Genomic DNA, 26,680 nt, shown 5'->3' with positions numbered 1-26,680 from the left:
CTGTTATTTTGCATGTTTCTGAGCAATCAGAGGCTTTTTAAAAACTTATCTGGAGCCTATAATCTTAATTTAAAGGGTATAATTGATATTTCTCTACACAATGGCGTCACTTTGTGCAGTGTCGCACTATTGTCATCATTGTTCTGTTGTCTTGGTCTTCCCACAGTCCCATTCACTGCAACAATCTTCTATTTAGGGAAGACTTATAGCTTTATTCATCCAGAGCCTCCTGCTTCATGAACATAAAGCTGACACTACAGAACTGATTGTTATGTTACTCTGGAAAAGATAGGCTGGATAGCAGACCATAAAAAAACACAAGGTTTGGGGAGGAGAGGGAACCCCAGTTTCCAATATGTGGGGGGTGCACAATTCCTTTAGCTATAGGTTTACACTATATACACACAAGCCATTGTAGTGCTGGATGTGGGTAAATGTGAACATGATGAGAGGAGGATCAGCAGGCGATGCTGATGTTGTGCCGGGTTCGGATTAATGTGCTGATACTTGATAAGTGTTTCCTCTATTTGACAGGGCGATACATGATTGATTGGGGCGCCCGGTGAAACAGATGGGACGTAGGGGTGGAGGGGGCTGTTTATGTGGCGAGAGCCGCACATGGGAAATCATGATGCTGGGATATAAAATTATCTGACCTCTGCAAAGCTCCAGAAACAGATTACTGTGCCAGGGCTAACCTGATAATCAATGGCAGGAGCTGGCACCTGCACATGGACATTCTGCATCCTTAGCGCCAGCAAGTGGTGATTCCCCAGAATTGTGTGATGGAGGGTGAATTAGGAGAGCTGAATAAATGCTAGAATTGTCTGTCAGTCGTTGTGACCCCATAACAGTACCCTTATAATGAATGCCAACCAGTGCCCCCATTTACAGTGCCAGCTATCAGGACTCCAAGTATAATACCCTCATTATTTGTGCAAGCAATAGCGCCCCATAATTACGTGCTAAAGTGCCCCAATGTGTATTGCAGGTCAGAATGCCCCTATAATAAGTGACTGCTAGAAGCCCATGATCAGTGCCACCAGCCAATGGATAACATTAACTAGAGACTGCCATGTTTAATCATAGCCAGGATGCTCCCATGAAAAGTGCCAGCTAGAGTGACTCATGAGGAATGCAATTCTTAATGGCGTTAGTCAGAATAGCCATGTAAATAGCAATGCCATAGTGTGCCAAGCTAGAGTACCCGGGGTATAGTACCCGCCAGGATGCCACCATAATCAGTACAAGCCAGAGCAACCCAAACATATTGATAACCAGAGTGCCCCATTTATAGTACCCCCCAGGAGTGCTCCCTCCTGGCAGAGTGCCCACGTTAGCAGCCTCACAGCTCAGTCCATCCGTGGCCATAATGCTATACAGCATGATGACGTCATATGCATGCCGAGTGACATCACTACCACTTCTGCCATATGTATTCTGGACAGTTTCTTGAAGTTTTTGGAACATCTCTTTTTCCAGTGAATGTGATTTCTAAGTCTTGTTTTGAATGTTTAGGGGCGATGTCCCACAACGCCCCCTAGTGATCGTCCTGTCACTACACTTCATGTACAGAGGTCCTGACGCTGCAATGAGAGCTGTATATGACGTGTGTGCAGGGGCGGACAAACCATTGGTGCAACCTGTGCATTTCCACCTCCAAAACACCAATCAGCTTCTGTCACAGACTGCAGACGCCCCATGTATGATCTTGCACCGGGGTCTGTCCGGTCTGCGGCCAAGCCTGCATGGGGGCAGCGTCTGACGATAATAGTCACCGATGATCAGTACCGCATCATCGGGCTGATCAGTGACTACTACTTACATCATCATGTGCAGGCTTGGCGCCACTAACATCATCACATGAGTGGACAGACCACTGACCTCTACAAGAAGCACAATGGCCTCCTGAAATACTCTGTGCTGCTGGGAGACCTTGCTCCACCTACAATGAAACTTTCAGTTGGTGACCTCCTACCAGAACAGATCACCCGTCTCCTGATAAGCACAGTCCTGCTCTTAGACACCCCTCACCCAACTATGAGCTCTCCTGAAATACTCTGTGCTGCCTTGCTTTTTGATGCCAATATCAAAAAACTGACCGTCACTTCCAAACAGGTGTGTACAGGTGCTTACTAAGAGTAGCCATCTTTATACATATGTATGTAAACATGAAATATATGAGATTTCAATTGTATCACTGCTCTAGAAAATAGGAAAAAGCAAAGATACTTGGTGCATAATTTGGCCAATTTATGCCCCGTAGCCACGGCAAGGCGACCTTCATTACTGGGAACCTATCCTTATGGAGATTGCTACTCTTAGTAAGCACCTGTACTCACCAGTTTTCTGTTTGGAAGTGACGGTCAGTCTGTAGTCATTTATATATGGTTTTTCTGACCGAGCACTCCACCCATCAGTGTCTGTGGCAGTTTTAGTTACAGCAGGATCCTACCTTCCCATATAAATGCAGGCATCAGCCTAGGAGAGGATTCACATTAGATAGGTTCCCAGAAATGAAGGTCACCTTGCCGTGGCTACTGGGCACGCATGAATTGGCCAAATTATGTGCTAAGTATCTTAGTTTTTTCCTATTTTGTAGAGCAGTAATGCAATTCAGATTTCATATATTTCATGTTTCCATGCTATGGCGTTACAGAAAGTTGCTTTATTTGTTAGTTGCTTTATGATGCAACTACCTGAATACTCAGTATATGATGTGAGAATGTGTTTTCCTGAATTTTTTTCTCCCACTTTTTTTCTTAGATATGGCGACGCAGGTTTCCACTTCGAGGCCGCCGCAGCGCACCTTGGGCTCGGAGGAATACAGCCTGTACAGCAGCCTGAGTGAAGAAGAGCTGATACAGATGGCCATCGAGCAGAGTCTGGCCGACAGCAGTACCGACCAGACGACCGGCCAGCACCACCAGAAGCAGCGCCAGTGCAGCAGCGTCAGTGCCGAGGCCACTGCTGCTCCAAGCTGGGCCGTCAGACCCTCTCACCGACCCCCACAGCCCAGCAACAGGTGAGACACAGCTCCCCAAATGTTATATTAAAGGGACAGCGACACCTAATATGACCAACACTTTCCGGGAAGGGGCTGTCTCCAAAGCTCACTGTCGCCCCCTGCTGGGCAATTCTAATAAGTAGTGGGGAGAGAAAAGTGACAACTGAGCTGAGCTCATTTCCGCCTCTCAGATGAGTTGTCACATTTTGGGGACAGTCTGATGTTGCCAGGGTGCAGGGTATGTGAGGCTGCCGGACTCGTTTTATCAGGAGCCGCGTGCACAGAGATATTCTCCTCTACCAGCAATGGAAAGTGTCCTCCGTATACGAGGAGCAGCGCCCCCCCATGCCTCTGTATCCCCCATATGACACCAGGGTATATCTACGTGTACATCTATGGAGACCTCCATGTAAAAGGGAAGAAGCTGATGGTTCTCACCGACACTAATACATTGTAACAAGCCCACAGCTGTGGAAACAGGACTCGGACCCAGTGGTTTAGCCTCTGAAGATGGCTTCCATCCAATGACAGCAAGCAGGGGTCGCGGTACGTTTCCACCAGGCAGTTTTCGGTCTCGCGGCTTTTACATGTGAAACACTGACTCTACACTTTTCACCTATAAATGTGCGGCCAAAAAACGCGGCGAATCCCAGAGAAAGCTGAGTAGGACATTTATAAAATGGACGACAGTGATCAGATGGTGCCTGTGTCTTACACTCAGCAGCTCAGGGGTCTACCACCTGGGGACATAACACCGTCGTACCGCGAGCGAGGGGCCGCAGGGTCTTTGTCCCATTATTAGAAAATGGCTTATTACATATTCTCTGGCCTCCCCTCCCCCTGAGATCAGGCTGCTGCGTCTGGATGGAGACCGCGCTCTGCGTCTGGATGGAGGCCGCGCTCTGCGTCTGGATGGAGGCCGCGCTCTGCGTCTGGAGGCCGCGCTCTGCGTCTGGATGGAGGCCGCGCTCTGCGTCTGGAGGCCGCGCTCTGCGTCTGGATGGAGGCCGCGCTCTGCGTCTGGAGGCCGCGCTCTGCGTCTGGATGGAGGCCGCGCTCTGCGTCTGGATGGAGGCCGCGCTCTGCGTCTGTCTGGAGGCCGCGCTCTGCGTCTGGATGGAGGCCGCGCTCTGCGTCTGGAGGCCGCGCTCTGCGTCTGGATGGAGGCCGCGCTCTGCGTCTGGAGGCCGCGCTCTGCGTCTGTCTGGAGGCCACGCTCTGCGTCTGGAGGCCGCGCTCTGCGTCTGGATGGAGGCCGCGCTCTGCGTCTGGAGGCCGCGCTCTGCGTCTGGATGGAGGCCGCGCTCTGCGTCTGGAGGCCGCGCTCTGCGTCTGGATGGAGGCCGCGCTCTGCGTCTGGATGGAGGCCGCGCTCTGCGTCTGTCTGGAGGCCGCGCTCTGCGTCTGGATGGAGGCCGCGCTCTGCGTCTGGAGGCCGCGCTCTGCGTCTGGATGGAGGCCGCGCTCTGCGTCTGGAGGCCGCGCTCTGCGTCTGTCTGGAGGCCACGCTCTGCGTCTGGAGGCCGCGCTCTGCGTCTGGATGGAGGCCGCGCTCTGCGTCTGGAGGCCGCGCTCTGCGTCTGGATGGAGGCCGCGCTCTGCGTCTGGATGGAGGCCGCGCTCTGCGTCTGTCTGGAGGCCGCGCTCTGCGTCTGGATGGAGGCCGCGCTCTGCGTCTGGAGGCCGCGCTCTGCGTCTGGATGGAGGCCGCGCTCTGCGTCTGGAGGCCGCGCTCTGCGTCTGTCTGGAGGCCACGCTCTGCGTCTGGAGGCCGCGCTCTGCGTCTGGATGGAGGCCGCGCTCTGCGTCTGGAGGCCGCGCTCTGCGTCTGGATGGAGGCCGCGCTCTGCGTCTGGAGGCCGCGCTCTGCGTCTGGATGGAGGCCGCGCTCTGCGTCTGGATGGAGGCCGCGCTCTGCGTCTGTCTGGAGGCCGCGCTCTGCGTCTGGATGGAGGCCGCGCTCTGCGTCTGGAGGCCGCGCTCTGCGTCTGGATGGAGGCCGCGCTCTGCGTCTGGAGGCCGCGCTCTGCGTCTGTCTGGAGGCCACGCTCTGCGTCTGGAGGCCGCGCTCTGCGTCTGGATGGAGGCCGCGCTCTGCGTCTGGAGGCCGCGCTCTGCGTCTGGATGGAGGCCGCGCTCTGCGTCTGGAGGCCGCGCTCTGCGTCTGTCTGGAGGCCACACTCTGCGTCTGGAGGCCGCGCTCTGCGTCTGGATGGAGGCCACACTCTGCGTCTGGAGGCCGCGCTCTGTGATTATAAAACAATGAAAGAAACCCAGCCTGTAGTGTAAAGAATGGTGTTTTTTGTGCTGGACATGGCTATGTCCGAATAATGTTATCTATAGTGTGTGTGTGTAATAAATACCTATATATATATATATATAGTACAGACCAAAAGTTTGGACACATCTTCTCATTTAAAGATTTTTCTGTATTTTCATGACTATAAAAATTGTACATTCACACTGAAGGCATCAAAACTATGAATTAACACATGTGGAATTATATACTTCACAAAAAAGTGTGAAACTACTGAAAATATGTCTTATATTCTAGGTTCTTCAAAGTAGCCACCTTTTGCTTTGATGACTGCTTTGCACACTCTTGGCATTCTCTTGATGAGCTTCAAGAGGTAGTCACCGGAAATGGTCTTCCAACAATCTTGAAGGAGTTCCCAGAGATGCTTAGCACTTGTTGGCCCTTTTGCCTTCACTCTGTGGTCCAGCTCACCCCAAACCATCTCGATTGGGTTCAGGTCTGGTGACTGTGGAGGCCAGGTCATCTGGCGTAGCCCCCCATCACTCTCCTTCTTGGTCAAATAGCCCTTACACAGCCTGGAGGTGTGTTTGGGGTCATTGTCCTGTTGAAAAATAAATGATGGTCCAACTAAACGCAAACCGGATGGAATAGCATGCTGCTGCAAGATGCTGTGGTAGCCATGCTGGTTCAGTATGCCTTCAATTTTGAATAAATCCCCAGCAGTGTCACCAGCAAAGCCCCCCCACACCATCACACCTCCTCCTCCATGCTTCACGGTGGGAACCAGGCATGTAGAGTCCATCCGTTCACCTTTTCTGCGTCGCACAAAGACACGGTGGTTGGAACCAAAGATCTCAAATTTGGACTCACCAGACCAAAGCACAGATTTCCACTGGTCTAATGTCCATTCCTTGTGTTCTTTAGCCCAAACAAGTCTCTTCTGCTTGTTGCCTGTCCTTAGCAGTGGTTTCCTAGCAGCTATTTTACCATGAAGGCCTGCTGCACAAAGTCTCCTCTTAACAGTTGTTGTAGAGATGTGTCTGCTGCTAGAACTCTGTGTGGCATTGACCTGATCTCTAATCTGAGCTGCTGTTAACCTGCGATTTCTGAGGCTGGTGACTCGGATAAACTTATCCTCAGAAGCAGAGGTGACTCTTGGTCTTCCTTTCCTGGGGCGGTCCTCATGTGAGCCAGTTTCTTTGTAGCGCTTGATGGTTTTTGCAACTGCACTTGGGGACACTTTCAAAGTTTTCCCAATTTTTCGGACTGACTGACCTTCATTTCTTAAAGTAATGATGGCCACTCGTTTTTCTTTACTTAGCTGCTTTTTTCTTGACATAATACAGATTATAACAGTCTATTCAGTAGGACTATCAGCTGTGTATCCACCAGACTTCTGCACAACACAACTGATGGTCCCAACCCCATTTATAAGGCAAGAAATCCCACTTATTAAACCTGACAGGGCACCTGTGAAGTGAAAACCATTTCCGGTGACTACCTCTTGAAGCTCATCAAGAGAATGCCAAGAGTGTGCAAAGCAGTCATCAAAGCAAAAGGGGCTACTTTGAAGAACCTAGAATCTAAGACATATTTTCAGTTGTTTCACACTTTTTTGTTAAGTATATAATTCCACATGTGTTAATTCATAGTTTTGATGCCTTCAGTGTGAATGTACAATTTTCATAGTCATGAAAATACAGAAAAATCTTTAAATGAGAAGGTGTGTCCAAATTTTTGGTCTGTACTGTATATATATATAGTGATGTATTCTTTTGCATGTTTGTCACTTAAATGTTTCAGATCACAAAACAAATGTAAATATTAGACAAAGATAACACAAGGAAACACAAAATGCAGTTTTTAAATGAAGGTGTTTATTATTAAGGGAAAAAGAAATCCAAACCTACAGGGCCCTGTGTGAAAAAGTGATGCCCCCCTTTAAAACATGAATTAATTGTGGATTATCACATCTTTGGGAGGCGGTGTTCAATTTCCTTAGCCACACACAGGCTTGATTACTGCTACATCTGTTCTCAAGAAATCACTTAAATAGGACCTGCCTGACAGAGTGAAGTAGACCAAAATATCCTCAGAAGCTAGACATAATGCTGTGATCCAAAGAAATTCAGGAACAAATGAGAAACAAAGTAATTGAGATCTATCAGTCTAGAAAAGGTTATAAAGCCATTTCTAAAGCTTTGGGACTCCAGCGAACCACAATGAGAGCCATTATCCACAAATGACGAAAATATGGAACAGTAATGAACCTTCCCAGGAGTGGCCGGCCGACCAAAATTACCGCAAGAGCTCAGCAACGACTCATCCAAGAGGTCACAAAAGACCCCACAACAACATCCAAAGAACTGCAGGCCTCACTTGCCTCAGTTAAGGTCACTGTTCATGACTGCACCATAAGAAAGAGACTGGGCAACAATGGCATGCATGGCCGAGTTCCAAGACGAAATCCACTGCTGAGCAAAAAGAACATAAAGGCTCGTCTCGGTTTTACCAGAAAACATCTTGATGATCGCCAAGACTTTTGGGAGAATACTCTGTGGACTGGTGAGACAAAAGTTGAACTTTTTGGAAGGTGTATGTCCCATTGCATCTGGTGTAAAGGTAACAGAGCATGTGACAACATAGCTTTTCTTCTTAATTATGCCACACATACTTTCTAATGGCCAAGAGCAATATACCTTTATTTTTATGTTGACATTTTTAACCTGTGTTCTTCTTTGGTTGCTCAACACAGACTATTGTTCGTATAAGCCTGAATGCTGATCGCTTGAGGTGATATTGGTAATTGATGAATGGCTGCTATCTACATCTTATATCAGCTCTTACAATGTATCGTCTGCCATACTGGAACTCTGAACAATGCATATTTGCCAAGATATGTTAAATACCATGTTTGCCAGCCAACATTGGGGGGTGATGAGCTGTGGATATTCGAGCATTGTAAATTAATATCATGATCCCTGACCCTTGACCTGTGAATGATGGCTTGAAAGGACAAATGTGAATTATAAAAAGGGGGTCTCTGCGTCTGTTCACACTAGAGGATGAGAGCCTAAGGGACCACAGCTCTGGCTGAAAATATACAGAACTGCTCCACTGACCACTGCTGAACTCTCAGAGACGAAGTGAAGAATCCAGGTTTGGACAATCAGGTCTCCTGGCCACATATCTCAAGACTCTAATCCCGGCAGGCCAGCGGAAGGGTGAGACTGTGTAATTTTGCACCATCTCGTGTATTTGCTGGGACTGTTCTATGTGTTATTAATTGCTGGTGGTTCAATAATTTATTGAACCACTACTGTTTACCATCACCCTGTGTTGTCTGAGTAGTGTTCTGCCCATGGAAGACCCTGGGGCTTCACACAGCATTTCAGTAAAGGAACATCATACCAACAGTGAAATATGGTGGTGGTAGTGTGATGCTCTCGGGCTTTTTGCTGCTTCTGGACCTGTAAGACTTGCTGTGGTAAATGGAACCATGAATTCTGCGGTCTACCAAACAATCCTGAAGTAGAATCTCCGGCCATCTGTTCGTGACCTCAAGCTGAAGCGCACTTGGGTTATGCAGCAGGACAATGATCCAAAACACACCAGCAAGTCCACCTCTGAATGGCTTAAGAAAAACAAAATGAAGACTTTGGAGTGGCCTAGTCAAAGGCCTGACCTTAATCCGATTGAGATACTGTGGCACAACCTTAACAAGGTCCATGCTCGGAAACCCTCCAATGTGGCTGAATTACAACAATTTTGCCAAAATTCCTCCAGAGCTTTGTAAAGACTCATTGCCAGTTATCGCAAACGCTTGATTGCAGTTGTTGCTGCTGAGGACACAACCAGTTATTAGGTTTAGGGGGCAATTACTTTTTCACACAGGACCCTGTAGATTTGGATTTCTTTTTCCCTTAATAATAAAGACCTTCATTTTATAAACTGTATTTTGTGGATTCTTGTCATCTTTGTCTAATATTTAAATTTGTTTTGTGATCTGAAACATTTAAGTGACAAACAGAATAAGAAATCAGGAAGGGGGCAAACACTTTTTCACACCATCAGTATCGCTAAAGTAGGAGAAGGGGAAGTGTACTTAGATACAGGATCCTTGTCAAGCAGAAATTCTCCTTGCTTTACACTGCAGGCTGCATCCAGAGAACTGGAAAAAGCTTATAAATGAAAACAAGGTAATGGGATGAGCTCTATATAATTTTGAGTTCCCAATAAGTGATTGACCCTGTGTGATGTGTGGACGGTGAGGGACTCTGTGTATTGGGGTGATAGGGGAATGGCGGACCCCAGAGGCGTCCGGTGACATGTGCTGGAGGTGAACCCCCGACCCTCGGACCTCTGGATCCTGGGAGAGTGTGTGCGGTTTTATTCCATTGTTGTCTTATATGGTCATTGAAATCCCCCGACGTTTCCTCCCAGGGCCAAAAATAATCAAGACTGTGAGCAGCTGATTGCAGGGTCGGCACCATCTGCTTCCATTCAGCCAGCGGGAGGCTCCGCTGCTCACAAGGTGCAGGGACATGATCTGCTTCTCCTACTCCGAGTATTTCTCACTGTTTCATACATGTCACCACAGATCCCGGGCCCTCCCGGCCGCCACTGCAGCGCAGACCCCAGACCCTGACTCCAGGACGGGGGTCTTCAGGAAGAGATATGATGGGAGTTATTTTCTCAGCACCAAGCCTGTGTAAGTGACATCTATTGTGTCTGGGGGCTGGGGATGGATGTGATGGAGGGGGATGCTCTCATTGTAAGTGCACGTTCACACGCTGCAGATCTGCGTCCATAGCACAACGTGTCTTTACAATGCGTCTTATTCACACTACGCCGGAAATATCTGCACGGAAATTATACAGAGCGCAGATTTATGTAATGCAAAGAAAAAGGGTAAAATCTGCAGCAAAATCCTCACGTGCAGATTCCCTGTGGAAAGTCTGCGGCAAATCTGCTCCGTGTGAACGTACCCTGAGTGTAAATTCACCTGGTGTCACCGCAAATGGTGAAATCCGCAGCAAATCCACAGCGTTTACACAATGAAATCTGCACAGATTTGGGGAATTTTTTTTTGGCTTTTGCTTCTGTCTTTTGGCTGCTGAAAATCCACAGTATTTCAGCTCTTAGGGTATCGTCACACAGAGGACGGGCACGACGGAGAAGCTGCGGGTTTCTGCCGCGGAATGATTGTTAGTTTTGTAACAGTTTTCGGAAATTGCATCAGAAAAAAATGACGTTTTTCTTTTCCGATTGGACATATTTGTAAGGTTTATTTACACAAATTTTCCACCAAAATCTGCATAAAAAACTGTGTGTGAACAGAAATCAGAGAATGGGTTCAATTACAATTCCCCAATGTAATGATATTAATGAGTAGGAGATTCCCAGACTTTATCCCAGGGACCCCACATATCAGATAATGGAGGGGACAGATGCGATCTGTTCCTCATCTGCACCTCCGGGCACCCATCTCTGACTGCCCTTATCCCCCTCACCCGTCTTTGTCTGCACACACCCCCCCCTCCCAGGCAACCATCTTTGTCTGCCCATCCCCCTCCCACTTCTAGGCATGTGTCTTTGTTGGGGCTCCCACACCCCCAGGCACACTGCACCCACTCTTGCCAGGCACCTGTCTTTGTCTCCACGCCCACCCTCGCCAGGTACCTATCTTTGTCTCCGAGCCTCTCCCCACGCACTGATCGTCATCTCAGCACCCAACCTCCCTCTTTGTCTGTGCGCACCCACCAGGCACTCTTCTCTGTCTGTGTGCCTCCCCGTCAGGATCCCCTCTCTCTCCGCGCCCACCCTCGCCAGGCACCTGTCTTTGTCTCCGCTCCCACCCTCGCCAGGCACCTGTCTTTGTCTCCGCTCCTACGCCCCCCAAGCACCTGTCTTTGTCTCCGCGCCCACCCTCGCCAGGTACCTATCTTTGTCTCCGAGCCTCTCCCCACGCACTGATCGTCATCTCAGCACCCAACCTCCCTCTTTGTCTGTGCGCACCCACCAGGCACTCTTTTCTGTCTGTGTGCCTCCCCCTCAGGATCCCCTCTCTCTCCGCGCCCACCTTCGCCAGGCACCTGTCTTTGTCTCCGCTCCCACCCTCGCCAGGCACCTGTCTTTGTCTCCGCTCCCACCCTCGCCAGGCACCTGTCTTTGTCTCCGCTCCCACCCTCGCCAGGCACCTGTCTTTGTCTCCGCTCCCACCCTCGCCAGGCACCTGTCTTTGTCTCCGCTCCTACGCCCCCCAGGCACCTGTCTTTGTCTCCGCGCCCACCCTCACCAGGTACTTGTCTTTGCCTCTCCCCGCGCATCCATCGTCATCTCAGCACCCACCCTCCCTCTTTGTCTGTGCGCACCCACCAGGCACTCTCCTCTGTCTGTGTGCCTCCCCCTCAGGATCCCCTCTCTCTCCGCACCCACCCTCGCCAGGCACCTGTCTTTGTCTCCGCGCCCACCCTCGCCAGGCACCTGTCTTTGTCTCCGCGCCCACCCTCGCCAGGCACCTGTCTTTGTCCCCATGCCCACCATCACCAGGCACCTGTCTTTGTCCCCGTGCCCACCCTCTCCAGGCACCTGTCTTTGTCTCCACGTCCACCCTCGCCAGGCACCTGTCTTTGTCTCCGTGCCCACCCTCGCCAGGCACCTGTCTTTGTCTCCGTGCCCACCCTCGCCAGGCACCTGTCTTTGTCTCCGTGCCCACCCTCGCCAGGCACCTGTCTTTGTCTCCGTGCCCACCCTCGCCTGGCACCTGTCTTTGTCTCCACGCCCACCCTCGCCAGGCACCTGTCTTTGTCTCCGCGCCCACCTGCGCCAGGCACCTGTCTTTGTCACCGTGCCCACCTGCGCCATGCACCTGTCTTTGTCACCGTGCCCACCCTCGCCAGGCACCTGTCTTTGTCCCCATGCCCACCCTCGCCAGGCACCTGTCTTTGTCTCCGCTCCCACCCTCGCCAGGCACCTGTCTCTGTCTCTGTGCCTCTCCCCACGCGCCCATCTTCATCTCAGCACCCACCCTCCCTCTTTGTCTGTGCGCACCCTTCTCTGTCTGTGTGCCTCCCCCTCAGGATCCCCTCTCTCTCTGCACCCACCCTTGCCAGGCAGCCGTCCTCTGTCTGCGTGTCACCCCCCCCCTCTTAGGCACCCTTTTTTGTCTGACTCCCAAAGGCACCAGTCTTTGTCTGCGCACCTATCCCCCGAGATTCCCTTCTCTTGTCATGTCTGTTCCAAAAGCTCTGATTGGCTGCTCAGACGGTTTACTGCCAATGGTAAGTGACCGGGCGACGAATGCTGCAATGTGATTGGTTACTTAGAGACACATGATTTCATTATGTAATAGAAGAGAGATCTTTTTCTGGCAGATTTTTAGTCACTTGTAACGAATCGTTCTGTCATGTGATCATCTCCCCCTGTGCTGACAGCGGCCTGAGCTCGGGGTTATACACTGCACATAACCTGAGAAGCAGAGCTGCAGGGTAAAGCATGGGGAGCGACAGAGCAGCAAGTATCGTCTCTGATGAGACAGTAAGTAGAATTGTGGCTACCACAGACTCCATCAGGCGATGCCGCTGGGCTGGAGTCACTGTGGAGTAGAGGAGCACGGCTGAACACCAGCTGGTCCCGGAGGTGGCGGCACACACTAAATTTCCCTTAAATGTAGACACAGGGAGTTGTATTGAAAAGTAAGTGCACCCCCTGCTAAGAGAAGGTGGACCTGGTTATTCCTATAGCTTAGACTCATGGGAGTGTAATTCCCATGGAAAAGTCTCTGTGTGTGTCTGTGAGCGCGGGGCGAGAGCGTCCTCCGTACGTCTGGTGTCAGGGCGGCGTCTTCCTGTGTGATGGACACTATATACATTGTAGCACGTTAATGTCAGATCCGCACTGAACTTTCCCATAGTGATGTCCGCCATTGTGACTCCGGCTGTTTGTATGACCGTCACATCGGCAGCAGCACTACAGTTCCTGGGGGTTACAATGTACGACACTGCAAAGTGACCCCGATAAGAGCCCACGCTGCGCCATCAGGTCGATATTCGGCCCAGGTGGGGAATCAGTGACAGAAACAGATAGCAATGACACCTAGGTAACAAGCCCCTCGGGCAGATCTGAGGAGCCCCCCACACCCGGGGCAGATCTGAGGTGCCCCCATCCCTGGACACATCAGAGGATTCCCCCTTCCCGGGCAGATCGGAGGAGCCCCCCCCCTGGCAGATCGGAGGAGCCCCCCCCCTGGCAGATCAGAGGAGCCCCCCCCCCTGGCAGATCAGAGGAGCCCCCCCCCCTGGCAGATCGGAGGAGCCCCCCCCCCTGGCAGATCGGAGGAGCCCCCCCCCCCGGCAGATCGGAGGAGCCCCCCCCCCTGGCAGATCGGAGGAGCCCCCCCCTGGCAGATCAGAGGAGCCCCCTCTGGGCAGATCGGAGGAGCCCCTCCCCTGGTCTGAATAATTGCACAAGTACAGTACTATTCTGCTTCAGAAAATAACTGTCATACAGTGATATAGTACCCGAATATTACCACCACATAGTGCTGAAATAACTGTGCTATATTGTAGTCAAATTCTACCGTCTTATAGTACCCAACCAGTGGCATCATAAGGTGATTAACAGTAACAAACTGTATCCAAGTAAAAGCATAATTAGGAATACCTCATTACTATAATGCCAAGATTGCTACAGATTACCAGATAATACTGTCATTCAAGGCAAAGATAATGCCTTAATATAGTGCACAGAATGCAGACATACAGTGCCCAGATAATACCACCATAAAGTGCATAGATTATACCAACAACTCTCTGAAAAATGCAAAGATTATACCGCCGTACAGTGCCATATAATACCACTGTGCAGAGTCAGATAATACCGCTGTACAGGACTAAATAATATCACTCTACAGTGCCACAGAATATCGCTGTGCTGAGTCAGATAATACCACCGTGCAGGGCCATATAGTACCGCCATACAGGACTAGATAATACCACATTACAGTACCAGACAATACCGCCGTACAGTGCAAAGATAGCACCATAATACAGTGTACAGAATACCACCATACCGTGCATAGATAATACAACCATACAATACTTTGAAAAATGCAAGAATAATACCGCCGTACAGCGCCAGATAATACCACGATATAGAGCCGCGAGGTCACAAGGCTGCGCCACTTCCTACACACGACCCCTTGTGTTTTCTGACGCTGTCAGTGATGCCCAGGACGTTGCAGCGGGTCTGAAACAAAGCATAAGCAGACGTGCGGGTGATGTGGGGGCTGCACATTGCAGGGTAATTACGTTTACACCCTCTCTCTCCGCAGGGGTCCCCCTGACCCCGGGCAGCTGCCATGACAGCTGAAACAGTCTCCATTCATCCAGGAGAACACTTGCTGTCGGTCGGCTGTTCTAGGCAGCACAAGAGCCGCCTGGGAGCGTTACATGTAGGTAACGTGTTACATATGTGCTTCTTTGACATGTGGGGCACCATAAGGGGTGTGGGGGCTGCTCAGCTCCAATGACAACCTGCAGATGCGTCGAGTATTACATAATACATAATACCGCACAAGTCCTTTATTCTGGCATCGAAATTCTGAAGCCGGATTATCAACATTTCTGGATTATCACGTATGTATGATGGATGGGGATCACACCTCCGCCCCCTACTGGTCAGCAGAGTGCACCGCTATTAGAATACAGAATCCTGGAAACCCCCATCAGACCTGCCATGATGACTACAATCACTGTGCGGCCGCGTCTTCCCACCCGACACATTAACAAATTTAGAGGAAGTTTCATAAAACTTCTGAAAGGAAAAGAAAGCACGTCGCCCATAGCAACGAGTCAGAGCGTCGCCATAAGGAACGTCTCCAGTGCTCCCTGACGCTAGTCCTGACAGTCTAGAATCGACTGTCAGGGACTATGCACACACATGATCCTGATTACTCACTACGTAGCTATCGGCAAGTGAGCAGTGAGCGTATGACGTACACAACGCTGGATTCCAGCGCATGGAATATGTGTATATGCCCCCGAACGGTCACTGCCAGCTTCACGATAGCCCAATAAGATTATTTGCTGCCACCACCAATTAGTTTCGTTTTTTTTTTAAATATAAAATCCACTACAGGCCTGTATGGACGCCTGCTTTCTGGTAGCGTTTATGGCTTCGGGAGAGGAACAATTACACTGGTCAACAAATTTTAACTTTTTTTCTGTTTCCTGTTTTAAAATATGTTATCCTTTTGGATTTCAGAAATGTAATCAGAATTTCTGTAGCACTTACCATTTCCGAGATATTTTCATTTGACGATTATAATGATAAGCACTGTACACAGTGGATAATAAATTGCCACGTATATTAAACTTTTTTATTTCAGAAGTGTATTTTTGGTAGAAATAACCAATGAAATTCATAATATGGACTCTCTTTATTATAATATACAGCACTTAAACCCTGTCCAATCATGCATTGCATTATTTGTGCACTCTCAGGCATGCCCAGACACAACTGTCAGACTTTGGTCTATTTCCAAGTAGCATTATATAATAGCAGCGGCAATGACGCTGTAGTCTTCATGTGTTTCTTCTGTTTTGCAGAAAATTTCATAAGGAGCAAAACTGTTCAATAAGTAACGAGTTGCAGAATGTCGCGTCAATGTCGCAATAGCAGTGACCTCTTTCGTTAAATATATATAGAATATATATATATATATATATATATATATATATATGGAGATTATACCCTTAAAGCCCAGAAAAGGAGTATAACTGCAGTTGTTAAGAAGGCGTATGAGTTTTATTTTGGATTCAAAATTAGTGACCCAAGACAGAGCATGGGCTCCTCATATATGCTGCTTATCTTGCGCTAAGAGTTTGAGGTCTTGGCTGAAGGGTGGGCGACCATCGATGCTGTTTGCCATTCCAATGATCTGGAGAGAGCAGAAGGACCATATAACCGATTGTTACTTCTGCATGACGAATGTATCCGGTTTTTCTTCTAAGAACAGGAGGTCTATTGAATATCCCCACCTTGCTTCTGCAATTAGACCAGTGGCGCACCATGAAAGTCTGCCAGTTCCAAAACCTCCGCCGGTGTGGAGAGTAGAAGATGACGATGAAATGACGGATGATTCATTAGAGATGGAAGCTGATACTGATTCAGATTTTGAACCATCAATATCAACTGCTCCACATTTAATATCTCAAGCAAGACTCAACGATCTGGTCAGAGATTTGGGTTTATCAAAGAGTCAGGCAGAACTTCTTGGATCAAGGTTGCAAGGGTGGAATCTGTTGCTGCCAGGTACAACAAATTTCAGTATTTCGCAGTCGTCATGAAGGTTTGACCAAATATTTCAGTCAAGCTGACAGTCTCACTTTTTGCAGTGATATTACTGGATTGTTTTCTGTCCTCGGAGTTGACCATGACCCAAGGGAATGGCGACTCTTCATTGATTCATCGGTCTTAAGTTTGAAGGCTGTCTTGCTACACAATGGCAATGTCTACCCTTCGATACCTATTGAAGAACAGGTTGAAAAGTCTTCTTCAGGCTTACAAGTCAATGAAGTGCAACATGTCACTTAAAGTACATTTCCTAAATTCACACTTTGACTTTTTCCCACCAAACCTCGGCGCTGTAAGTGATGAACATGGTGAAAGGTTTCATCAAGACGTTTCCCAGATGGAGAAACGGTACCAGGGGAGGTGGAGTCCCTCGATGCCGAGTGACTATTGTTGGAATCTTGTCCGTGAATCATCGGACAGTGATTATAAATGAAAATCAATGGCAAAACATTTCTAAACTTGATCGCTGTTGCCTTCGGAATATCACATGCCACTACGAATTTGACAGTATTCAATGCATACATATAATTGCATTTTTCTCAAAAATCTTACTTGATAGAGCAATTCTGAAGTTATTTCTCAACTCAGCATGACAATTCCGATAAGATTCACCCAGTTTCTTGCAGGAAACAAAAACCTTTGCTGAACAGTGTTACAGAACAGAAGAAACAGGACTATTACATTTTGCATTTAATCCAAAAGGGAGGCAGTGTTTATGAAAAAATATACAAAAGATTTTACAAAGGGGGTCAAGACTATACAGCATATACAGTTACACAAAATAAAAGGGATTATCAGAAGAAACGTACTAGACCAATCGCAGAGACGATTCAGTTTAGCTGGAGGGAAGCACTCCAATTCTGACCGTTATGGAACGGGACCCCTGCTTACACAAATATATATCTCCCGGCATGAGTATAGATCAATATTCGGCTTGATCTTTTATGCCAAAGGGGGACCCTGCCCATATGCTCCCCTGTGATGACCTCACGTGGGCTGGTCTCTGCCCTTCATGTTTTTATTAAATCTTTAATTTCTGCAATAACTTCTCACTGGTTGATTGCAGAAGTTAGCAAGTGATGCCATATTTTTATTGCGATTCTCCCGTTCTTTAGAGACAACACATGACATAACTGCTGTTGGTTATGTTTGCCCTCTTGCATTACAGCTCACCAGCGGGGCGTATTGATACGGAAAAATATGACCCTTAGCTAACCCCGCCGGTAAAAATATGTGTACCATCGCAATAGGAATTATAGAAACTCCGATAATCCATATTTCATATTGATGCCTAAAAGTCTGCCTGATGTCTGGTGATTGCAGCTTGGAATGTCCTGGTTATTGTGGAGAGTGAGAGAGATTTCCTTTGAGGCTTTAACGAGCTGTTTCCTTTATACGCAGGTGTCTATTCATCACAGGTCTCCTCTGGCAGGAGCTCCATTTGTATGGTAATTAGCCTGGATAATTGAGTTTGTGGCTTCTTTTGTACCCTGCTATTCGCATAGAAGCAACTGGTTAGAGTGTGAGCTCTTCTTCCTAGCAAATGGTATAGGGGCGCAGGGAAGAGGAGTTTGGAGGGAGAGAGGGATTTTTAATAATTTTTATGACATCGACCATCAACCTCAGTTTCCATGGTAACCACCAGCTTTACTAGAGGTCTGAATGGCGGCACCACCACCCCTCCCAGTATTGGGATGATGGCCGCCGGTACCCAGTGACGGGGCTGAGGTTGGGTCGACGACGTCTCCTCTAATCTAATATTTGCCTGTTTTCTCTCACAGAGAACTGGATCCCATCGAGGAGATGATCAAAAGTGGAGACGTGGGGGCGCTGAATAACCTCATCAAATCCGGGAAGAGACTTTGCGAGGCCAGCAAAGATGGCTGGCTGCCGATGCACGAGGCGGCGTTTTACGGCTCCCTGCCATGTCTGAAGCTGCTTCTTAAAGGTTTGAGGCGTCAATTTAATGTATGAAGAAAAGACGTCTGTCACTGTATATGTGGCTGCCCGTCACTGTATATGTGGCTGCCCGTCACTGTATATAAGGCTGCCCGTCACTGTATATAAGGCTGCCTGTCACTGTATATTTGGCTGCCCGTCACTGTGTATAAGGCTGCCTGTCACTGTATATAAGGCTGCCTGTCACTGTATATAAGGCTGCCTGTCACTGTATATAAGGCTGCCTGTCACTGTATATATGGCTGACTGTCACTGCACTGTATATATGGGTGTATTCCCCTGTATGGCTGGCTGGCCCTGTATTTATATCACTGCCTGTGTCTGTATTCATGTGGCTGTCACTGGCTGCCTTCTGCTGCACTGTATCTCACTTGTCAGTGCAAATATAGATTTCCCTTGTATGGCCTCCCGTCCCGTGTATGGCCGCCCGTCCCTCGTATGGTCGCCCGTCCCTCGTATGGCCGCCCGTCCGTCGTATGGCCGCCCGTCCGTCGTATGGCCGCCCGTCCGTCGTATGGTCGCCCGTCCGTCGTATGGTCGCCCGTCCGTTGTATGGCCTCTCGTCCCTTTTATGACCGCCCATCTCTTGTATGACCGCCCATCTCTTGTATGACCGCCCATCTCTTGTATGGCCGCCCCTCCCTTGTATGGCCGCCTGTCACTGTATAGCTGCCTGTCACTTTGCTGTGTTTAGTAGTTCTGACGCACATTCTGGTTTTCACACTTTACGGCTTTTGTGTTTTTCACTCTTTTAGTCGCTGTTTCTATGGTTACTGTCGGATAATTATAAATGTTCCAGAACTTGTTACATTTTATTGATAAATCCATGAAGTTTCTATAAGGGTACCTGACCACGATCTGTAATAGCTTCTCTGCACTGCGTCCAAAACGCTGCGTCCTACAGTAGGAGCACAGTGGATGGATTTATAGAAATCTCACACCCACTGTGCTTCTATATGACGCTGCGTAAACTCACCGGCGACGCGGGTTTACAAGCCGCAGCATGTCAATTATCTGCAGCGGAGACGCTGGTCACAACAGAAATCTCCCCTATAGAATGTATAGGGGCGTCATTGGAGAAAGTAACTGCAGGAAGTGCAGGGATCAGACTGTAGAGGACGGGGTAACGTTATTTCTCTGGTGAAGCCCCTCAGACTGTTTGGAACGTCTGGAAGAATGATTGTCCGGAATAGAGAAGGGGACGCTGCCATGATCCTGTGTCTGCCGGCAGTAATGCCGCGGAGAAGAGCAGAAGTCTGGAGAATGAGGGGCAGCGCTGGGAATATGCAGGCTGTATAGAAATGTAATGGATTTGCCAATAAAATATAACGGAATGTTTATGATTGTCCGTCAGTAACCATAGAAACAGCGACTAAAAGAGTGAAAACACAGAAGAGGCAAAGTAGAAAAACATTTGTATCAGTCTCCAAATTGACTGTATATCAGCTGTCACTATACGGCTACCCGCCACCCTGACCGCCTGTCACTATACGGCTACCCGCCACCCTGACCGCCTGTCACTATACGGCTACCACCACCCTGACCGCCTGTCACTATACACCTACCCGCCACTCTGACCGCCTGTCACTATACGGCTACCACCACTCTGACCGCCTGTCACTATACGGCTACCACCACTCTGACCGCCTGTCACTATACGGCTACCACCACCCTGACCGCCTGTCACTATACACCTACCCGCCACTCTGACCGCCTGTCACTATACGGCTACCACCACCCTGACCGCCTGTCACTATACGGCTACCACCACCCTGACCGCCTGTCACAATACGGCTACCACCACCCTGACCGCCTGTCACTATACGGCTACCACCACCCTGACCGCCTGTCACTATACGGCTACCCGCCACTCTGACCGCCTGTCACTATACACCTACCCGCCACTCTGACCGCCTGTCACTATACGGCTACCCGCCACCCTGACCGCCTGTCACTATACGGCTACCACCACCCTGACCGCCTGTCACTATACGGCTACCCGCCACCCTGACCGCCTGTCACTATACGGCTACCCGCCACCCTGACCGCCTGTCACTATACGGCTACCACCACCCTGACCGCCTGTCACTGTACACCTACCGACCACCCTGACCCCCTGTCACTATACACCTACCCACCACCTTGACCGCCTGTCACTATACGGCTACCACCACCCTGACCGCCTGTCATTATACGGCTACCACCACCCTGACCGCCTGTCACTATACGGCTGTCACCACCCTGACCACCTGTCACTATACACCTACCCGCCACTCTGACCGCCTGTCACTATACCGCTACCACCACCCTGACCGCCTGTCACTATACGGCTACCACCACCCTGACCGCCTGTCACTATACGGCTACCACCACCCTGACCGCCTGTCACTATACGGCTACCCGCCACTCTGACCGCCTGTCACTATACACCTACCCGCCACTCTGACCGCCTGTCACTATACGGCTACCACCACCCTGACCCCCTGTCACTATACACCTACCGACCACCCTGACCCCCTGTCACTATACACCTACCCACTACCTTGACCGCCTGTCACTATACGGCTACCACCACCCTGACCGCCTGTCACTATACGGCTACCACCACCCTGACCCCCTGTCACTATACACCTACCGACCACCCTGACCCCCTGTCACTATACACCTACCCACCACCATGACCGCCTGTCACTATACGGCTACCACCACCCTGACCGCCTGTCACTATACGGCTACCACCACCCTGACCGCCTGTCACTATATGGCTACCCGCCTGTCACAATACAGCTACCCGCCACCCTGACCGCCTGTCACAATACAGCTACCCGCCACCCTGACCGCCTGTCACAATACAGCTACCCGCCACCCTGACCGCCTGTCACTATACGGCTACACACCACCTTGATCGCCTGTCACTATACGGCTACCCGCCACCTTGATCGCCTGTCACTATACGGCTACCCGCCACCCTGACCGCCTGTCACTATACGGCTACCCGCCACCCTGACCGCCTGTCACTATATGGCTACCCGCCACCCTGACCGCCTGTCACTATACGGCTACCACCACCCTGCCCGCCTGTCACTATACGGCTACCACCACCCTGCCCGCCTGTCACTATACAACTACCACCACCCTGACCGCCTGTCACTATACGGCTACCCACCACCTTGATCGCCTGGCACTATACACCTACCCACCACCTTGATCGCTTGTCACTATACACCTACCCACCACCTTGATCGCCTGTCACTATACACCTACCCACCACCTTGATCGCCTGTCACTATACAGCTACCCACCACCTTGATCGCCTGTCACTATACCTATACTCACCACCCTGATCGCCTTTCACTATACCTATACTGGCCACCCTGACCGCCTGTCACTTTATGGACATTTGTTGTGAATATTGTAGTACAAATAGATTTTGTAACCTAAAATACATGAATGGCGTCAGAGCTGTCAGCACTGTCCGTATACTAAACCTGATCATGTGCTTGGTGCAGCGTATCCAACAACCATCGACCAGCGGACGCTGCGGGAGGAGACGGCGCTGTATATCGCCGCCGTACACGGACACCTGGACTGTATACAGTTCCTGCTGCAATCCGGAGCCGAGCCGGATATTGTGAACAAGACCAGAGAAACCCCCCTGTATAAAGGTAACGCCGTGTATATACCTCCACCGTATCACACAGGATTAGATACACGGCTCAGCAGACAGCATCACACAGGATAGGATTAGATACACGGCTCAGCAGACAGTATCACACAGGAGAGGATTAGATACACGGCTCAGCAGACAGTATCACACAGAATAGGATCAGATACACGGCTCAGCAGACAGTATCACACAGGATAGGATTAGATACACAGCTCAGCAGACAGTATCACACAGGAGAGGATTAGATACACGGCTCAGCAGACAGTATCACACAGGATAGGATTAGATACACTGCTCAGCAGACAGTATCACACAGGATAGGATTAGATACACGGCTCAGCAGACAGTATCACACAGGAGAGGATTAGATACACGGCTCAGCAGACAGTATCACACAGGAGAGGATTAGATACACGGCTCAGCAGACAGTATCACACAGGATAGGATTAGATACACGGCTCAGCAGACAGCATCACACAGGATAGGATTAGATACACGGCTCAGCAGACAGTATCACACAGGAGAGGATTAGATACACGGCTCAGCAGACAGTATCACACAGAATAGGATCAGATACACGGCTCAGCAGACAGTATCACACAGGAGAGGATTAGATACACGGCTCAGCAGACAGTATCACACAGAATAGGATCAGATACACGGCTCAGCAGACAGTATCACACAGGATAGGATTAGATACACGGCTCAGCAGACAGTATCACACAGGAGAGGATTAGATACACGGCTCAGCAGACAGTATCACACAGGATAGGATTAGATACATGGCTCAGCAGACAGTATCACACAGGATAGGATTAGATACACAGCTCAGCAGACAGTATCACACAGAATAGGATCAGATACACGGCTCAGCAGACAGTATCACACAGGAGAGGATTAGATACACGGCTCAGCAGACAGTATCACACAGAATAGGATCAGATACACGGCTCAGCAGACAGTATCACACAGGATAGGATTAGATACACGGCTCAGCAGACAGTATCACACAGGAGAGGATTAGATACACGGCTCAGCAGACAGTATCACACAGGAGAGGATTAGATACACGGCTCAGCAGACAGTATCACACAGAATAGGATCAGATACACGGCTCAGCAGACAGTATCACACAGGATAGGATTAGATACCGCGGCTCAGCAGACAGTATCACACAGGAGAGGATTAGATACACGGCTCAGCAGACAGTATCACACAGGACCGGATTAGATACCGCGGCTCAGCAGACAGTATCACACAGGAGAGGATTAGATACACGGCTCAGCAGACAGTATCACACAGGACCGGATTAGATACCGCGGCTCAGCAGACAGGATCACACAGGATAGGATTAGTTATACGGCTCAGCAGTCAGTATCACACAGGATAGGATTAGATACAAGGCTCAGCAGAGAGTATCACACAGGAGAGGATTAGATACACGGCTCAGCAGACAGTATCACACAGGATAGGATTAGATACACGGCTCAGCAGACAGTATCACACATGATAGGATCAGATACACGGCTCAGCAGACAGTATCACAGGATAGGATTAGATACACGCTCAGCAGTCAGTATCACACAGGATAGGATTAGATACAAGGCTCAGCAGACAGTATCACACAGGATAGGATTAGATACAGCTCAGCAGACAGTATCACACAGGATAGGATCAGATACACGGCTCAGCAGACAGTATCACACAGGAGAGGATTAGATACTCGGCTCAGCAGACAGTATCACACAGGATAGGATTAGATACAGGGCTCAGCAGACAGTATCACACAGGATAGGATTAGATACAGCTCAGCAGACAGTATCACACAGGATAGGATTAGATACAGCTCAGCAGACAGTATCACACAGGATAGGATTAGATACACGGCTCAGCAGACAGTATCACACAGGAGAGGATTAGATACTCGGCTCAGCAGACAGTATCACACAGGATAGGATTAGATACACGGCTCAGCAGACAGTATCACACAGGATAGGATTAGATACACGGCTCAGCAGACAGTATCACACAGGATAGGATTAGATACACGGCTCAGCAGACAGTATCACACAGGAGAGGATTAGATACTCTGCTCAGCAGACAGTATCACACAGGATAGGATTAGATACAGCTCAGCAGACAGTATCACACAGGATAGGATTAGATACACGGCTCAGCAGACAGTATCACACAGGATAGGATTAGATACACGCTCAGCAGACAGTATCACACATGATAGGATCAGATACACAGCTCAGCAGACAGTATCACACAGGATAGGATTAGATACAAGGCTCAGCAGACAGTATCACACAGGAGAGGATTAGATACACGGCTCAGCAGACAGTATCACACATGATCGGATCAGATACACAGCTCAGCAGACAGTATCACACAGGATAGGATTAGATACACGCTCAGCAGACAGTATCACAGGATAGGATTAGATACAAGGCTCAGCAGACAGTATCACACAGGAGAGGATTAGATACACGGCTCAGCAGACAGTATCACACAGGATAGGATTAGATACACGGCTCAGCAGACAGTATCACACAGGATAGGATTAGATACACAGCTCAGCAGACAGTATCACACAGGATAGGATTAGATACACGGCTCAGCAGACAGTATCACACAGGACCGGATTAGATACACGGCTCAGCAGACAGTATCACACAGGAGAGGATTAGATACACGGCTCAGCAGACAGTATCACACAGGACCGGATTAGATACCGCGGCTCAGCAGACAGGATCACACAGGATAGGATTAGATACATGGCTCAGCAGACAGTATCACACAGGATAGGATTAGATACACGGCTCAGCAGACAGTATCACACAGGATAGGATTAGATACACGGCTCAGCAGACAGTATCACACAGGATAGGATTAGATACACGGCTCAGCAGACAGTATCACACAGGAGAGGATTAGATACACGGCTCAGCAGACAGTATCACACAGGATAGGATTAGATACACGGCTCAGCAGTCAGTATCACACAGGATAGGATTAGATATAAGGCTCAGCAGACAGTATCACACAGTAGAGGATTAGATACACGGCTCAGCAGACAGTATCACACATGATAGGATCAGATACACAGCTCAGCAGACAGTATCACACATGATAGGATTAGATACACGGCTCAGCAGACAGTATCACACAGGATAGGATTAGATACAGCTCAGCAGACAGTATCACACAGGATAGGATCAGATACACGGCTCAGCAGACAGTATCACACAGGAGAGGATTAGATACTCGGCTCAGCAGACAGTATCACACAGGATAGGATTAGATACAGGGCTCAGCAGACAGTATCACACAGGATAGGATTAGATACAGCTCAGCAGACAGTATCACACAGGATAGGATTAGATACAGCTCAGCAGACAGTATCACACAGGATAGGATTAGATACACGGCTCAGCAGACAGTATCACACAGGAGAGGATTAGATACTCGGCTCAGCAGACAGTATCACACAGGATAGGATTAGATACACGGCTCAGCAGACAGTATCACACAGGATAGGATTAGATACACGGCTCAGCAGACAGTATCACACAGGATAGGATTAGATACACGGCTCAGCAGACAGTATCACACAGGAGAGGATTAGATACTCTGCTCAGCAGACAGTATCACACAGGATAGGATTAGATACAGCTCAGCAGACAGTATCACACAGGATAGGATTAGATACACGGCTCAGCAGACAGTATCACACAGGATAGGATTAGATACACGCTCAGCAGACAGTATCACACATGATAGGATCAGATACACAGCTCAGCAGACAGTATCACACAGGATAGGATTAGATACAAGGCTCAGCAGACAGTATCACACAGGAGAGGATTAGATACACGGCTCAGCAGACAGTATCACACATGATCGGATCAGATACACAGCTCAGCAGACAGTATCACACAGGATAGGATTAGATACACGCTCAGCAGACAGTATCACAGGATAGGATTAGATACAAGGCTCAGCAGACAGTATCACACAGGAGAGGATTAGATACACGGCTCAGCAGACAGTATCACACAGGATAGGATTAGATACACGGCTCAGCAGACAGTATCACACAGGATAGGATTAGATACACAGCTCAGCAGACAGTATCACACAGGATAGGATTAGATACACGGCTCAGCAGACAGTATCACACAGGACCGGATTAGATACACGGCTCAGCAGACAGTATCACACAGGAGAGGATTAGATACACGGCTCAGCAGACAGTATCACACAGGACCGGATTAGATACCGCGGCTCAGCAGACAGGATCACACAGGATAGGATTAGATACATGGCTCAGCAGACAGTATCACACAGGATAGGATTAGATACACGGCTCAGCAGACAGTATCACACAGGATAGGATTAGATACACGGCTCAGCAGACAGTATCACA

The 26,680-nt window shown here is 49.3% G+C and overlaps 1 protein-coding gene across 2 annotated transcripts in view; it reads left to right on the top strand.

Annotated features, from left to right (window-relative positions):
* ASB2 (ankyrin repeat and SOCS box containing 2) overlaps positions 1–26,680 on the top strand; it is a 139,014-nt gene that overhangs the window by 79,441 nt on the left and 32,893 nt on the right. For both annotated transcript variants that reach the window (XM_073638308.1, XM_073638307.1), the window contains exons 2-5: positions 2,767–3,025; positions 9,865–9,975; positions 18,404–18,570; positions 22,091–22,246. In XM_073638308.1, the coding sequence (XP_073494409.1) occupies positions 2,769–3,025; positions 9,865–9,975; positions 18,404–18,570; positions 22,091–22,246 (691 nt within the window). In that variant the 5' untranslated portion in view covers positions 2,767–2,768. The remainder of the gene's footprint in view (positions 1–2,766; positions 3,026–9,864; positions 9,976–18,403; positions 18,571–22,090; positions 22,247–26,680) is intronic.

Source organism: Phyllobates terribilis, unplaced genomic scaffold (assembly GCF_046119375.1).
Source record: "Phyllobates terribilis strain yellow unplaced genomic scaffold, ASM4611937v1 Scaffold_7__3_contigs__length_470593459, whole genome shotgun sequence".
In the NCBI taxonomy this organism is placed as follows: Eukaryota; Metazoa; Chordata; class Amphibia; order Anura; family Dendrobatidae; genus Phyllobates; species Phyllobates terribilis.
The sequence above is the reverse complement of the archived record's forward strand: the minus strand, read 5'-3'. Positions and strand labels throughout refer to the sequence as shown.